The 16,409-nt window shown below is 42.9% G+C and overlaps 2 protein-coding genes across 2 annotated transcripts; both read right to left on the reverse strand.

The window, feature by feature from the left end:
• Window positions 1-263: 263 nt before the first annotated feature.
• Window positions 264-3,476, reverse strand: gjd2b (gap junction protein delta 2b). Its single transcript, XM_050061656.1, has 2 exons — window positions 3,007-3,476; window positions 264-2,306 (listed from the first exon to the last, which is right to left on the reverse strand). The coding sequence occupies exons 1-2, from the start codon at window positions 3,075-3,077 to the stop codon at window positions 1,463-1,465; spliced, it is 915 nt and encodes a 304-aa protein (XP_049917613.1). The 5' UTR covers window positions 3,078-3,476; the 3' UTR covers window positions 264-1,462.
• A 1,227-nt stretch (window positions 3,477-4,703) lies between these two features.
• On the reverse strand, window positions 4,704-7,740 carry LOC126400736 (actin, alpha cardiac muscle 1). Its single transcript, XM_050061655.1, has 7 exons — window positions 7,624-7,740; window positions 7,000-7,138; window positions 6,420-6,744; window positions 6,179-6,340; window positions 5,814-6,005; window positions 5,115-5,296; window positions 4,704-5,032 (listed from the first exon to the last, which is right to left on the reverse strand). The coding sequence occupies exons 2-7, from the start codon at window positions 7,126-7,128 to the stop codon at window positions 4,889-4,891; spliced, it is 1,134 nt and encodes a 377-aa protein (XP_049917612.1). The 5' UTR covers window positions 7,129-7,138; window positions 7,624-7,740; the 3' UTR covers window positions 4,704-4,888.
• Between the last annotated feature and the right edge of the window lie 8,669 nt (window positions 7,741-16,409).

Below are 16,409 nucleotides of genomic sequence, written 5' to 3' on the forward strand. Positions count from 1 at the left end.
TCCGTTACTGAGCAAAAGTATTGATGTGTCTTGTATAAGCAGCATCAGTATTGCAACACATTGCAGAGTGATGAGATCCTGTACAAGGTGTGTCCTGCAGTGTTTTTTTTTTCTGTACAGAGTGGGTGTGGCTAACATCTTCACTGCACCAAGGCAAAACTTCCCCTGAATATATATATATATATATATATATATCTGTGTGATAGGTCAGTCAACACGAGCTCGAGCAGCAGACACAAAGTACTGCACCTCACACATTGCTGGTGTACATGAATCCCACTTTTATTTTCCACAGAGAAAAAAAAAGATGTTTGTGTTTTTTTTTCTGGTCTGTTTCAGTTACATTTAAACCACTCTATGAAAAAACTGTAGCACCAGAGCAGATTTTTATTGCCCTTTCTTTGATAAAAATGTCAATTTGTGCTATTTTTTCCAGTTTTGATCAGCTTTGATTAGGGAGAAACATTTACTTCTTGTATATAAAAAAAGACTAGCACTTCATTTCTTATTTTTTTCCAGTCATTTGCAAAATAAAACAGAGAAAACTGTTATATTATTATTTTTTTCTTCTTCATTTAAATCACAACAAATACATTTAAAGCAAATAAAAAAAAAAGAATTCTGGGCGGCATTTAGCATAATCCAAGCAGGGAATCAGCTTTCATGATGATTATTATATATTTATATATTTATATGTATACATATATATCATGTTTATATACAAGTATGGCACTTGATTACACAAAAGCAAGAAAAAAAAAACACTTCACAAATAAAAGCAGTGGGCGCTTTGGTGTGTCATAAATTAAGGAAGTCACAGACGTTAGCATTTGCAGCAAATTCACCAGATACTGTTTTGCAAGTCAGCTATAAAGCAATGGAATGGTTACATATGTTAAGGTCAGTGGTGCAACACAGGCAACATAAAAAATAAACATGATGTATTTCAACTAGGTCGAACCATAGTAGGGATTTATATATCTATGCATATATAAATCTGAATGATAGATTTGTCCTTTAACTACTGTGTATGGTGCCATTTAATTAGGTTGATGCCAGAAAACAGGTGGAAAGAAAACGTCTTAAAAACACCGTCAGGTCAGTAGCACATTTTGGATAAGGTCAGGCCCTCAAGTGTTCACCTCTTAGTGCAAATTTTTGCATTTTACTCTCTTCAAGTACAGCAGAACAAGCCCACAGAAGAGTAAATATGTGAACACGTTAACATGGTCTCCATTTAGCATCTTACAGAGTATAAACGTTACTAAAAAGTTGCATCAGTGCAATAATAAATAAGTAAACAAACGTGTAACCCACGCTTGCCATGAAGTCCTTAAAAGACCAACAAATCAAAAAAATCTGCCCACTCTTAAAGTCATGACACGAATTAGGCGTGCGGAGCTGTCCATCATGTCCATCATGGTTTTATTTATACATCTGTTTTTTCCTTTCTTCCCATGTGTTACACATAAGCAGAGTCACTGGACTGAGTGCGGCCAAAATTTGGCACACTCATCCTCGGCAAGTCCTTGTTTCTGATTTCATAAATGGACTTCCGCCGAGCCTGCACACCTCGCACGGCCGTTTTGATTTTCCTCCACCCCAAGTGATTGAGTTCTGCCAGGTTCAACACCACACAGAACCCACTGACGGCGAACATGAACACCAGGAACACAGTCTTCTCCGTGGGTCTGGAGACGTAGCACTCGACGTCTTTGATGCAGGGGTAGCGGTCACATTCGTACACCGACGGGACGTTGAATCCATACAAGAAATACTGACCCACCAAAAAGCCTATTTCCAGCGCGTTTCGGAAAACCACCTGGATGATGTAAAACCTGGAGATGCCCTCTTGTCGCCTCATTTTGGACTTTGTAGTTCTCATTGCCGAATTAGGGATCTCTTTGACTTCTAAACAGTCCGGCTCGGCTTCTTTGGTGGAGTTCTCCGTGTTCTGAAGTACTCCATTTACAACCGTGTTCTTTATCTTTTTGCTCTCGTCTCGCTTCAGTGAATCTTGATCCTTATCTAGTGTCAGATAGACTGTTGAGTACCGCCGCTCCTTCTGCTTGGCCGACTGATGCACCGAGTACGTGATAAAGCAAAGACTCGGGGTGCACACCATGATGATCTGAAAAACCCAATATCTAATGTGTGAAATGGGAAATGCCTTGTCGTAGCATGCCTGGTTGCAGCCCGGCTGTAAGGTGTTACAAACAAACATGGTCTGCTCGTCATCATAGACAGTCTCTCCAACTATTGCTACGATTAGAATCCGGAAGATGACCACCACTGTTAGTAGGATCCTAAAAAGCAAGCAAACAAACAAACAATGTGAAAATAAGTGTGTTATCTGGTACAAGTGTGGTTCAGTTGTGCGCAGCCTCGGTGGCTGAAGCGCTCACAGTCCAATTCGGGTGTGTGTTGGATTTGGGGAGCTGTCCAGTGCTGAAACAGGACGCTCTTGAGGATATGTGTGTGTTTTTATTACTGTGTTCTTGTGTGTGTTCCAGTGTGTTTTCTGATTAAATGGCTGAAATGAGAATGACATGTAAGCAATCGGCGTTGCTCTGCCTGTACCTGTGTGCGCTTTGTTAATGGAAAGAGGTGATAACGCCGATCTCCTTCTGCCACCCATGAGTGCACAACCACCACTCCAACTCACCACCAAACATCAAAGGGATACGTGGATAAAATGAACACATGAAATGACACATGGATTTTTTTTTTTTTAGTTTAGGCTGCTCGCAGCACCATCCCAGGTTCTGAAACGACAGCTGTCAAGTGGTTTACTCAGCTGTCTCGTTTAGAAGGATGGGAGTAAAAAAAGGAAATCTGTGAAACAAGACAGAAAAAATCCACAACACAGACACGAAGGACTGGGCACCATGCTACAGACGATCCTTGAGGCACAACACAGAAACGGGGGACTGGGAACCATGCTAAAGACGATCCTGGAGGCTGCTGCGATTCTTCTGTTGTCCTGATTTTTGCTCATCATCTTACCTTCCTATCATAGTAGAGTGCTGCTGGACAGCAGCCTCCAGGAGCCTCTCTAGTATAGTCCATTCCCCCATTTCTGAGCATCCGGAGAAGACTAGAGCACAATGGCACTCTGTTCAAATCCCTCCAAAAAAAAGCGCGTTATTTCCAGTCCTGCTTCTCTCCCTCTCTCTCTTGTTTTCAGTCTCCAAAACGTCCGGTTTTAGCTAAAAAATGCATCCGTCACGGGATGCTGCCGCCGTCCCCGCTTCTCTCCGTCTTTCTGCGCGCTATCTGCTTGGTTATGTGCTTAGCGCGCAGCGCCAGCGAGCGTCCTGCTGTGTGTGCCGAGCGCTCCCACGACGTTGCCACACTTTTCCTTGTCATGGGAGTCTGAAGGGCTGATTACTATAAGCCCCCCTATTTTCGATCTTCAGATCAGGTTGATGGGCTGCGCGCTGCGTCTGGATGGAGGGAGGTTGGATTTAATGTCTTGCCAGCGTTAATCCGCCTTTAAGTAGTCTCCCCCCTCCCATGCGTCACGTACGCGCAGACAGGTCGGTGGAGCGCAGCCAGGAGGACCAGGGCTTCTGATTTTCAATATTTCAGTTTTGTATATAGCGTGCGCCATTCAGTGGACACTGCCGAGGACGATTGTGTGCACATAACCTTTAGTGAGTTTATACATTTTAGCATGGGTGAGAATCAAACCTCTAACCATGGCTGTATTGTTACAACTCACTGAGCTACAGAACCACATGTGCACCACATATAACAATTCCATGCTTTTTGGACAGGGGTTGTGGGTGCACCATGTTCTATGCGCATGGATCAAGGTGATGTCCGTGTGTTTTTAACTTAACAATATAATGCAGGTGGTTACAAAGACGTGTAGCCTGTGTGTTTAATCACTTTAACACAACCTATTGTTGAGCCTGCACGGCTTTATAAATGAACCCAGTCCCCCTGTCTTGGAGCGGACAGCCTCGCATGCCCTGGAGGTATCCCTCCACATGTCGCAGCCTGCTGGTAGAGCTGTTGTTTTCACCTCAGGCAAAGATGATGCTCTGGATACAGTGACAGAGTGAAAGTACCATCCGAGTTGCTAATCGCTTTACAAGGCAGCCTGCCTGTCTCTCTCTCTCTCCCTCGCTGTCTGTGTGTGTGGAGGTTTAAAAATAGAAGCAAAATATGTGACCCCGCCCTGTATATAGCCCTGAGATTTGATCAAGTTGGAGCGCCGCATTGTGTGTACACTAATATTAGACTGGTGTGTGGTGTGACACTATTAATGTGAGTGTGTCTTTATCCAAAAAAGAGTGGCTTCACTTTGGGTTTACATGCAGCCTTAGAAACGCACCTTCTTCTTACTAGTGCATCACATTATTAGTTATATGAGGCTATTAATAGCATCATCTAAATGTGTCTTTACAGGTAGGCAGGGTGAGCTCTGTCCAACCTGGGAAACTGGGGATTACCGATCACGTGACAGCGGTGTTTGCACTCAATGAAACTTGGTGCGGTTAATTTCTCATGAGGTGGCTTATCCTCTCCGCTCACTGTAATCTTCTCTAATTCAAATCTTTAGTAACCTTTACTCATCCATCACGTGACAGAAGGACAGAAGCCTCCGCTGCTTTCGAGAGACACAGAGAGTAAGACAGGGGGGAGGTTTTTATAGATCCCAAACCAGATCCTGCAAAAGAAAGACGCGTCTCCTGCAAGTCTCGGTTCTCTTTTATTTATTTATAAACCTGTACATATCCACATATAAATTGCACTTGTAGTGTAAACAATTTGACGACAACATACGAATTCCTCTTGAGCCGTAAATTGGGTTGTTGGCACAGAAAGGGGGATGTGACAGAGGGTGAGGGAAGCAGGGGAGGGAGGGGCAGTCTGGCGCTTAGAAGCACTTCCTGTGCACGATGGAGGGTCCAGCCTCATCATACTCCTGCTTGCTGATCCACATCTGCTGGAAGGTGGACAGAGAGGCGAGGATGGAGCCGCCGATCCACACGGAGTACTTCCTCTCAGGAGGGGCGATGATCTAAACACACACACTTGTTACTCTGATACTTTTCTCCTAGAAATGCCACAGTCATATTCCCTCATAAAACACTCTGAGTTACCTTAATCTTCATGGTGCTGGGGGCCAGAGCGGTGATCTCCTTCTGCATGCGGTCAGCGATACCCGGGTACATGGTGGTGCCGCCGGACATAACGTTGTTGGCGTACAGGTCCTTCCGGATGTCAATGTCGCACTTCATGATGCTGTTGTAAGTGGTTTCGTGAATGCCAGCAGATTCCATGCCTGTGCGAACACAGCGGAAAAGTTAGTGCTGCAGAGAACACATCTGACACCGCCGTCAGCTGTCCTAACAGGTGCTGAAACGGACAGCTCCGCCAACAGCTGCGCGCTCTGTGGCGCAAATGTGAATAAAGCCCCTGCTTTAGATGACTCGTGTGTATTTATCGGCGATGAAGTGATAAAGCCGACGGTGGATAAACTGTGACCTCCACTTGGTGATCATATTTAGGCAGCCGACCAAAAATATATGAGCATTAAGCACGTGTATTTTAGAAAAGCCATGCGTTCATCCACTGTTTATTCTGCTTTAATAAGAGCTCTGTGTTGATCTGCGCCGAAAACAACTGAACTTCATATCACTTTTCATTTGTTTATAAGATAATTTGATACTTTTGGCAAACTCTAATACTTTAATACCTAAAATAATGACTAATTACTAACACTTTCAAGTCCACAGTTCATGGGACAGTGTCACTAAAACTAAATTAAGTCTTCCATGTTTGCGCTCGCCTTTACGCACCAATGAATGAGGGCTGGAAGAGGGTCTCGGGGCAGCGGAAACGCTCGTTGCCGATGGTGATGACCTGACCGTCGGGCAACTCGTAGCTCTTCTCCAGGGAGGAGGAGGAGGCGGCGGTGGCCATCTCGTTCTCAAAGTCCAGAGCCACGTAGCACAACTTTTCCTTGATGTCACGCACGATCTCGCGCTCAGCTGCAGGAGACCAGAATTATGTCAGTCAAATGTGCATCATCGGAAAAAATATGAGAAGGAGCATAAATATGTTTTTTTTTTGTGTGTGTTTTTTTTACAGTGTTAAAGTACTGATAACTGCGTTATGGCCAACCCAAGTCCGCCATAAATATGAATTAGTAGTCTATACTCACCGGTTGTGACGAAGGAGTATCCACGCTCAGTCAGGATCTTCATGAGGTAATCTGTGAGGTCACGACCGGCCAAATCCAGACGCATGATGGCGTGAGGAAGAGCGTAACCCTCATAGATGGGCACGTTATGGGTCACACCATCACCGGAGTCCAGGACAATACCTGATGATTAATGCAACAGTTATTTCATGTATTAACTCACTGAACAAAATCTTCTACACACCTGAGTTATATGTCATACCTGTGGTACGCCCAGAGGCGTACAGGGACAGCACGGCCTGGATAGCCACGTACATGGCGGGGACATTAAAAGTCTCGAACATGATCTGGGTCATCTTCTCTCTGTTGGCTTTGGGGTTGAGGGGGGCTTCTGTCAGCAGGGTTGGGTGCTCCTCGGGGGCCACGCGCAGCTCGTTGTAGAAGGCGTGATGCCAGATCTTCTCCATGTCGTCCCAGTTGGTGATGATGCCGTGCTCAATGGGGTATTTCAGGGTCAGGATGCCTCTTTTGCTCTGGGCCTCGTCGCCGACATAGGAGTCCTTCTGGCCCATACCCACCATGACGCCCTGAAAACAGGAGGATCGGGAAATCAGTGATGTGGTGGAGAACTACTAGAGCACCATTAACTACCACCTTTTGTTTTCAGAACAAACAAAAAAAGCATAAATGGTCGGTTTATGTCAGTCATAAATTGAAATATCGATGCGTAATTTTGGCGCGCAATTACGCACGCTTGATCTGGCACTTTTTCTTAAAGCCACAGATTGTTTAATGAGATACCATCAAGTCTGAAGTGATAGTTTATGAATAGTTTACTTCACCTGGTGACGGGGGCGACCAACGATGGAGGGGAAGACGGCGCGAGGTGCGTCATCGCCGGCGAACCCAGCCTTCACCAGGCCGGAGCCGTTATCACACACCAGGGCGGTAGTCTCTTCGTCGTCGCACATGTTGTCAGCTCTGCAACACACACGGGGGCGCGCACGCACACGCCCGCAGTGACACGGTTAGATCCAATAATGGAATCCCCTGTTTGTTTGGATTGCATGGTTGAAGCTGTCTCTCCAAGCCGGGCGCGACAAACAACACACATAAGGTCGTGTTTTGTGGACAAGCAGTGAAGGGAATGGCGGTTAGCTGTCGTTTGCTGCTGCTGATGATATTATATGATACAGAAGTGCGTGTTAAAGGCATGTGTTAGTGTTCGGGTTTTCTTTGCTGGGTCACTAACACAAGAACTGTGAGTTATTTTTTTAGTATTCACACCAACTATAATCCACAATTTGCAAAAGAAAAGAAGCCGATGCTGTGAGATGATCCGTCTCAGTTAGTTGCTGACATTTGGTTAGGCAAGGATGAAAAATCCTGTATCGATCCTCTTGTGATAAATCCACTGGTTGTTTGGCCCCATTCGGTCCCTTAGTCAGCCGTGCAGGTTTACTCACCAGATCAGCACCAGACGCCGGATCTTCAGGATGTGAACCAGGGGGTGCCGAATCGTCACGTCGGACCACTTTATACCCTGACAGGTGTCCATATTTGGTAACCCATTGCCCTATTGACAACAGACACTCCATGAATGGACAGAGAGAGGGAACTCCCGCGCGGACATCTGTGTGTGCCGCCCACGAGAGGACAGCGGTGAGGACAGACAGACAGACAATGACAGGCTTCCTTTTGATCTTTTCCTTGCCTATAAATCATGATAATATCACTGAAAAACATGACTGTGTCTGTGAAAGGCTTAATCTAGTGAAGGACAGCGACAGTATGACACAATTCCATCTGATATCAATATAATATTCCTATAAATATCAGTGTTGTAACAAAGGCAATCTGAGTATAACGTCCCATTTAAGGACATAGGCCATAACCAGTGGCCTAATCACTCCACATATACTGTATCTGAATATCCAGCTTTGTTTTTGGTAGTCTAAATAATAGGTTACTCCATTCCTTTTGTGTCTGTGTTTCTGGAAAGGTTCCCTAAACACACATGCATTGCGACTGGCAGGACACATGTAGCCCCACAGTACCAAATGGAGCAACCACTTGTGCCACACAGCTGGTGTCAGCAGCTGTTTGACTCTATTAGAAGCTTCAAACCTCACATTTGTCTGAGCGAAGAAGGGGAAACCTCTGCTGCAAACCAAACATTCCCATTTTAGTACAGTCAGAGTGTGTGTCGCTACTCAGAGCAGTTTTATTCAATTTCATGCACATATATTCATAAACAAAAGCATGCTGCTTGACTCACCATATGGCAAATGAAAAGATTTTTTTTTTTGCAGATACAGTCATAGTTTAATTTGCATAAAATCAATGAGTTTCCATAATTCTAATGAGCCGCTTGGACGTTATTGATGTGGTGGCCATGCAACACGCTGTGTCCGCATATGGAAAATTTTGAAATGATTAAAATTCATGCTTCAGTCATGCTCTCTTGGTTTCCATTTGCATTTTCCACTTTGATTGACTTGTTGTAAGGAAATCCTAATGCAAACCAGAACATTTTTCAATGTCTTTGTCAGAAAATTCAGACTACAACACACAATATTCAGTCAAAAAATATAAAGATCTAACAGAGAGAGATACTTTGGCCTGAGTGTAATATCAAAGGTTATTGCAGTGCATTGAATTTATCCTCCTTGGCATATTTCTCGTCCTCTGTCTGAACACATACCAGTACCTCAAACACCCACCACTGGTCTGGTAATTACCTTTTTATGTAATAAAAGTCACTGCGATGTATAAGAAACCTTTACAGATAAATCAAAAGCAATGTTGATACTGTTTGTTTTTCGGGACATCAAAACAATGAAGGAAAAAGGAACATCTCTTGTGGTGACACATGCCATATTCTTTCCTTATTTCTGCACTGAGGAAAGAACAAGACATAGGAAATGACATTGCCGGTTTGCTTGAAACAGACGGGGAGCGAGCTCTGAAGGCTGTGAAATAACATTGGCTAAGAGCAGTGGATGGTCCCACCACAAGGAGGACAAGACAAAAGGGCACAGCGAGCCATGAATCATATGCTGCTGTCACCCGACCCCGAGCCATAACCCTTCACTGTGTGACTCTTTGTTTTGGTCTTATGTAATGAATGGTAGGCTGTGGTCTGCTTTAAGCATCCTTTTGCCCCAGTATTCAAATAATGCTAACATTTTATGACCAGAGCTTAGTTAAGTCTGTCTATGGAGAGCAGGACTGTAAAGATCAAGAGGGAAGGGCGGACTTTCAACATGAGTTTGCCCTTGTGCCAAAATACTAAAATGTTTAAAAACGATATATCAGTGTTTCCCTGGCCCCGCCATCCTTTGTCATAGTGTGTCCAGGTGCTATCACTGCGAGGACATGGGCTCAGGATGTAGATAGTAGTATTGTTAAACTGCAAAATATTTGTTGTGCTCACTCTCAGAGCAGCCACGGGTGTGAAAGATCCATGCCAGAGCCGGGGTCACTCGGAGGCTACTCAAACAGTCCTGTAGTGTGACTTTCACTTTAGCTGTTGCTACTGAGATTAAATCATTGCGGCACAATCATTCTCCTCCTACTCAACGACGCCTCAGGAAATCGGCCTCATTGCTCAGCAGTACAGTTGAGATAATAAGGACAAAACCGTCCAGAACAAAAAACCTATTGATTTTCTGTGGGGATTTCGCATCATAAACAGAGTACAAGCCCTTTTAGAGAACCCCGAGGCGCAGTCATTTGCCTGATGCAGGCAAGGTTTTGTACCTAAATCAATAATGTGTACATATATGGCAATGTCCCCGCGCTGGATTGTAGCATTTGAGCTGTTCATCAAAAACTCGCTCAATACAAATGGTCTGAAAGCACTTTGTTCTCTCCAACATGGCGCATTTATCTGTGTTGAGCGTCAGGGGCCATTTAAAGGTCACAGCAGAAAGAAGACATGGAACATATTGCTCAGTGAAAATTGGGTGTCCTCTCTCTCTGGCCCATGCGCTGAATACTGAGTGACAGGCTGTTGGCTTATGTTTAAGTCTTCAGCGTTTGTACCTCAAAGGAGCACAGGGCTTGGATAACTGTCAGTGTGGCTGCAGTTAGACAGCAAACATTTGCATATTTGCATTATCATCGATACTTTGGACAGTAAGTCTCACTTTCTTAAAATGCACAGTTTCATTTTTTTGTACTTTCTGAACGTCTGTTATGTAACAGGCTCACAGGCAACAAGTGTAAAGACTCTGGGAAAATAAGTTCTCATTTTTGGAAAAGAGTTACAGATTCAAAAGCTGGTGCATGTCAAAATAAAAGTTCTTTTATGTTTATTATCTTATTGCAACATGATGAAATTCATTAAAATAAAATGCAACTGCATCAATATTTATGTACTAACGATCAAAGCTGGACAGAAACATTTCACATTTATTATGAATTAAATATAAAATGTCTCTCAAACTAATTAGGGCTGCAGCTAATGATTATTTTTATTATTGATTATTCCGTTGATCATTTTTATTAGGCTATAAAGTCTATTTAAATGTCAGAAATTAGTGAAAAATGCACATCAAAGAACCCAAGGCAATGTTTTCAAATCAAAACAGATATATTCACTTTATAATAAGATTATACATAATAAGGACATGAAAAAAACCCTGCAAAATCTGACATTTGAGAGCGTGGAATCAAAGGATATCTGATATCTTTTTGCTTCTTAAATTACTTAAACAATTAGTCAGTTGTTTGAATTGTTTGATGATTAATTTGATCAAGTAATCGATTTATAATCAGTCTCCGAATCCATTGGCTTTTGGTCTAATGACAATAATATTCAGTCTCAAAACAGCGTGCACCATTTTGCTAGGGTTTCCAGGTTGAACAATATGTTTCTTCAAAATGGTGTGCAACCAGTTTTCAACCAGGAGAGACATTAGAATGAAGTAAGGATCATATTTAATACAGAATTGTGTACAGATTAACAATTGATTTGGGCTGATAAAGTGAGGAGCAGTGAGATGATAGGCTGACAGAGAGGGTGTGTCGCTGTGCTGTTGGTTGATTGTGAATAAGCTGATGACTTAATTGACAGACCCAGACAATGTCACCTAGAGATAGTGAGTGAGCATATGTGCAAGGAGTGAATGGCAGGGTGAGAAACAAACTTACAGCCTGAGCACGAAAAGTATTGTCTTCCTGACTGAACTTTCTCTTGCTTTGTTGGTGAAGATTCTCCATCATCCAGGTCATGGTAATTCTAAGCACTATAGAATCAGAGGTGAAGCAGTGACATGTATACAAATTAAAAGTCTGGTAGATCTTTACTTTTTGTACTTACAAGTTTTGTTTTTTATTTCACAATTGCTTTTGGCAATGTGAACCTATATTTCCAATGCCAAAACAGCCTCTTAAGTTGAATAGAATTAAGCTTGTTCATATTAAAAGGTGTTGCACCAGCGTAACACAACAGGGTGTTCAATGTATTTCTATTTATATAAATATTTTGCTATCTTTTGTTGGGGCTGAACGCAGCCCTGGTGTGGCTGGCGGATATCCGGGCCAAGGCTTCCTCTTCTGTGCGCTGGTCATTTCAACTAGATATCAGTCTTTATGATAATATTGAGGAATTTATCAAAATATGGCAACCGGTCTTGGACACGGTGGACCCTTCTGAACTGGACTTGAATATACTTGATTAATAACGCGCAGCAGACTGTAGCATATCCTAGTAATTTGTATGTGGTTGTTTTGTTGGTGGTAATGTTTTTTTATAGTAAGGTTGTTACTCCTGCTGTTTTTGTGTTTGGTTCAAAGTGAATCTGTTGATTTAAAAAGTGTTTTTGTGAATATCCAGTAATAGAGGTATATGAAACTGTGGCTGGAAACTAATAAAGATAATTAGAAAAATTTAAATAATAAACAAATATCTGAATATCAATAATAAAAAAGCTAATATGAAGCCAACTCATCATTGGACAATAGCCGATGGGTTCTGAGACTGTATTTCAGCCAATATGCTCTGCCTCTTTTGCTCTCCACACTGTTAACCTGCTATTCAAAAGTAAGTATATCAAATGGAAACATAAAACCAGCCCCCACCATGTGTTGCTAAAAGCCCCAAATTGGCCAGTACAAATACATGGAGCATGACCTCAGTGTCCTCAGTTGTAGCTCGTGCCCTGCTTACCTTATTAAACTGTAGCTGAAACTACTAAATTATCCAAACTCCAAAAAAATAAACTCTCTAAATTTCTCATTAGGAAACTAGAAACCAAGAAAAGCTCTTGCTAATGTGGACTGGAGAAGTGGCCCACTTTGAGGCCTTGCAAACTGACATTTCCTCCCATAGCCATTTAACAGTGTACCCACTCCACCTCGTGTGTTTGTGTGTGCATGTGTGTGAATGTGAGGATGAAATTACAGAGCAGTATGTGGTTAATTGAACAGGGAGGCCTATACTTATCCTCTCTCTTTCTTTCTCTCTTTCTCTCTCTCTCTCTCTCTCTCTCACTCTCACTCTCACTCTCACTCTCACTCTCTGCCTCCCAGGTCTCCTTGCAGCCAATACAGTAGGAACAGGCTTTTTCCACAGCCAGTCTCAGACCCTAATGAAAAATTCACCATCTCTCTCTCTGTATCTCTCTCTTCCCCTCTCCTCCTCTTGCTCTCAGTGTGGCACTGTCAGCTTGGCTTCAAGGCCTATCGCCTGCTGTGTCCTCTGCCAAGACTTCTGGGAGGAAAAACAGAGAAAGTTGAATTAAAATCGGGCAATTTTTTTTGGCAAGGGGCTTCTATCCTCAGGATGTTTGGGAGCAGAACTGGGCAGACAAAAAAAGCAATCTAACTAGGCCTCCTATGACACTCACATAAATATTGCAGTACACACTCGGGCATTGGCCACCCCCCTTTTTTCTTTTTTCTGTTTTTTTAATAAATTTGTCACAGATTATAACCCCTGTTTTAAAAGAACGAGTGAGGTTTTGTCACTGCGTGCATCAGTCAAGAGTGAGGGGTAGCAAATGAGGTTAAAAACCGCTTTGGATTGGAAATGAAATATTCATGAGTCAAATTTAAATAAGCCACAAAATAGACAGCCACCCAGATTTGTAGGTAGGCTGCTCAGCAAGAGAATTTTGGTAATTCTTTATAGGGGTCCCTAAGTATCGAATCCTGAGCTATTTTGGTGGTAGCAGCGACTGTGCCGTGTCACTCAAAACTGATAGGAAAGCTTTTGAGTTTATTACCCAAACACCTCGCCTCGTAGAAGTTCAGCTAAATAGGCTTTTGCTCTCTGATATTCGTGCATATATTCAAACTGTTTAATTGAGCCTCTACAGCAGTAAAATATTATGAACCAACATGTTGCTTTTGCAATATGCATCCCCCCTATCTGCTGCAGGGATGCTGTTAGGAAGCTAAACCTGCTCCAGCTTCAAGAGCATTTTCCCTCAGGGATCAATAAAATATTGCTTAAAGTATTGCTCTTTTTGCCCCCAAATAGTTGAGTTGTACATCAATGTGCCATTCGGTTGCAGCTCTGTTGCATGTCCTTATGGCCCCTGTCAGCTCCTCTGGGATTTCTTTTGAACTGTGATTCTGTTTCATGTTTTACTGTTTCTCCAACCAACTTCAAAAGTGTATCACAAGATAAAAGTAAGGAATAGGTGCCTCATTTGGAATTTTCAGTCGAAATAGACCTCTGCTGCGAACTGACTGTGAAGTTTGCTGTGAACTTAGTACGAAGTTAGCTGTCGATATTATAAAAGATTCAAAATTTATTTGAAAGTCTAAGGGTGAAATTAGCCTTTTTAGAAGCCATCTAAAGAGTTTTATCTGACTTAAAAGTAAAAGTAATACTACAGCAATGTAAAATCACATAAGTATCGTCTGGATCATATATCGCAGATGCATTAATGTTTTCGCGGCATTTTTTATTGTGTGTGGTCAAGATCATTTTAAATCTAAATTATTCTTGGACAACCACTAAGGGAACTGGAGAAGCACCTGAGGAACACCAATCTGACAACCAGAGGCATGAGTCAGTCACAATTCCACCAATGCCAATCAACCAGCCTAAGCACCAGATGGACTCAAGGCCGCCTACATGTACATGGTGATAAATACAGCAAAATGGGCAAGAACAGCGTTTGCCCCAGGGCCCAAAGGCATCCCATGCAGGCTCTATAAAAACACCATGGCATCCTGAAACACTTCTGGAAGCTGATGGAAGTGGCATGGGTAAAAGGAGTCATCCCCAAGGCATAGCGAAGGGCAGGAAGGACATTAATCCTCAAAAGAAAGAACTCTTTAACCATCAGCCAGTTTCGCCAGATCAGCCTGTTGACTGTGGAAGGAAAGATCTCCTTTGGTGTTGTGGCCCAAAGACTCTCAGCTTTCTTGCAGAACAACAACTTTACTGATACAGCGATGCAAAATGCAGGGATTCAGGGCTTCTCAGGATATTTGGAACATGCAAGCATCATCTGGCATCAGATCCAAACTGCCAAGAAGGAAAAGAAAAATCTCCATGTGGTGTTCCTGGATCTTGCAGACACCTTTAGGTCAGTGCCTCATGAGACCCTATGTGCTGCGTTCAACTTCATCGAGGTACCAGAGAGCATCACAAGGTGTACGTCCAAGACCTCCTGTTCTGTGTAACACAGGGCAACAATAATGCATGGCAGCACCTTGAGAAAAGCATTATGACGAGCTGTCCCATTTCGCTTATTGCATTCACCATAGGAATGGAGCTCGTCACCTGAGCATCAACATGGGTGGTCAGATGGGAATGCTTGAAGAGTGGACTGTGTCATCCTCCAATAGGAGCGTATATGAATGACATGAAGACACTGACAACAACGAAAGCATGCGCCAAATGCCGTGGACTTGAATAGCTGGCAAAAGGCTACTCCAACTGATCACTGGCTCCTGATGGTTTAGGAGGTGCGCCACCAAGAAGAAGCTGCCAGGTGTGCCAAAGCCATATCCCAAGCTAAGCAAGGCAGCTGGACAAGATGGGGTGCCGTCAAGAGGAGGAAAGTCACATGGAATGAGCTTTGGAGCATGGAGACTAACATACTGAGCTTCACCATCAGAGCCACGTATAACGTCCTGCCCTCTCCTACAAACCTAAATCATTGAATGGAAGAGGATCCAGCCTGTCCTCTGTGTACAGTTCCAGCAACCCTCAGGCACATCTTAGTAGGATCAGCTTGACACAAGGCAGATACACCTGGTGGCACAACCAAGTACTGGCCTGTTTGGCAGCTGAGCTAGAGCGGATTAGAATAACCACCAATGCCATGCCTCTCAAGACCCAGGAAAAGTTCCCATACCTTCCACCCGTCATCCGGGAAGGAGAGAAAGTCATTGCTAGCCTCTTGTCTTCCTACTCAAGCCCACTCAATACAGCCGTATATATATATATGTATATATATGAATATATACTGAATTTATATCAGCTTGAGTAAATGTACTTAGTTAGGTTCCACCACTGAACATCCCTCTTCTTAATACAATGCATTATTTCGATGTTGACCCATGTTTAACCTCTGGCATTACCACTTGGCTTTAAGACTATTTCCCTTGCCATTGCATTAGTTACTGTAAGAGAATCAGACAAAAAACAGCAGAAAATAAAACCTTTCATGACATTTATTTTTTCACAAAAGGATAAACTCCTGTGAGCAACATAACCTCTGGCCTCAGAGCTCAACAAAAGCTCTTTTGAAGCAAACCGAACTGACCCCAACAGCAGCAGCAAAGCAAAGGGTGACTTAAGGTCACTAAATTAGTATGTGCCACATGAAAATGGTAATTTACCATGATATTCCTCTAAAATGTTTGGTCAAGCACAAGCGTTCCCTCCCCTATTTGTCATGATAGCTCAGAGCACACTTGGTTGAGTCACATGAGTTGAAACTAACAACTAGCCTTAAAGAAATGGAATTAAACATAGCCTGATGTCCCTCTGAAATACTGCATGGTGTATTAGCATAGACCTAACTTGACTGTAGGTCAAAGTTAAGGTTTCATGGCAGTTTATCTAACAATGACAAGAAAAAATGGGAAGGGGTTCATGGATATCACAGATGTGACAGTGTAATTCAGGAATATCACATGAGTAAAATAAAGAATGAAACAGGATTTATTCAACTAATAATTAGGATTTAAAGAAACACACTCTTGCACACTAAAGCTACAGCAAGATGGTTAATTTAGCTTAGCATAAAGATTGGAAACCTACCAGCACCTCTGTGTCTCA

This window comes from Epinephelus moara, chromosome 14 (genome assembly GCF_006386435.1).
Source record: "Epinephelus moara isolate mb chromosome 14, YSFRI_EMoa_1.0, whole genome shotgun sequence".
NCBI lineage: Eukaryota > Metazoa > Chordata > Actinopteri > Perciformes > Serranidae > Epinephelus > Epinephelus moara.

What these genes read in the sequence shown, in the direction of transcription:
- LOC126400736 (XM_050061655.1), bottom strand. Translation starts at nt 7,128, where the DNA reads ATGTGCGACGACGAAGAGACTACCGCCCTGGTGTGTGATAACGGCTCC. An exon ending in CGCCTCTGGGCGTACCACAG is followed by an intron (nt 6,341 to 6,419) that starts GTATGACATATA and finishes ATTAATCATCAG; the next exon opens with GTATTGTCCTGGACTCCGGT. An exon ending in CTTCCAGCCCTCATTCATTG is followed by an intron (nt 5,297 to 5,813) that starts GTGCGTAAAGGC and finishes GTGTTCGCACAG; the next exon opens with GCATGGAATCTGCTGGCATT.
- gjd2b (XM_050061656.1), bottom strand. Translation starts at nt 3,077, where the DNA reads ATGGGGGAATGGACTATACTAGAGAGGCTCCTGGAGGCTGCTGTCCAG. An exon ending in CACTCTACTATGATAGGAAG is followed by an intron (nt 2,307 to 3,006) that starts GTAAGATGATGA and finishes CTTGCTTTTTAG; the next exon opens with GATCCTACTAACAGTGGTGG.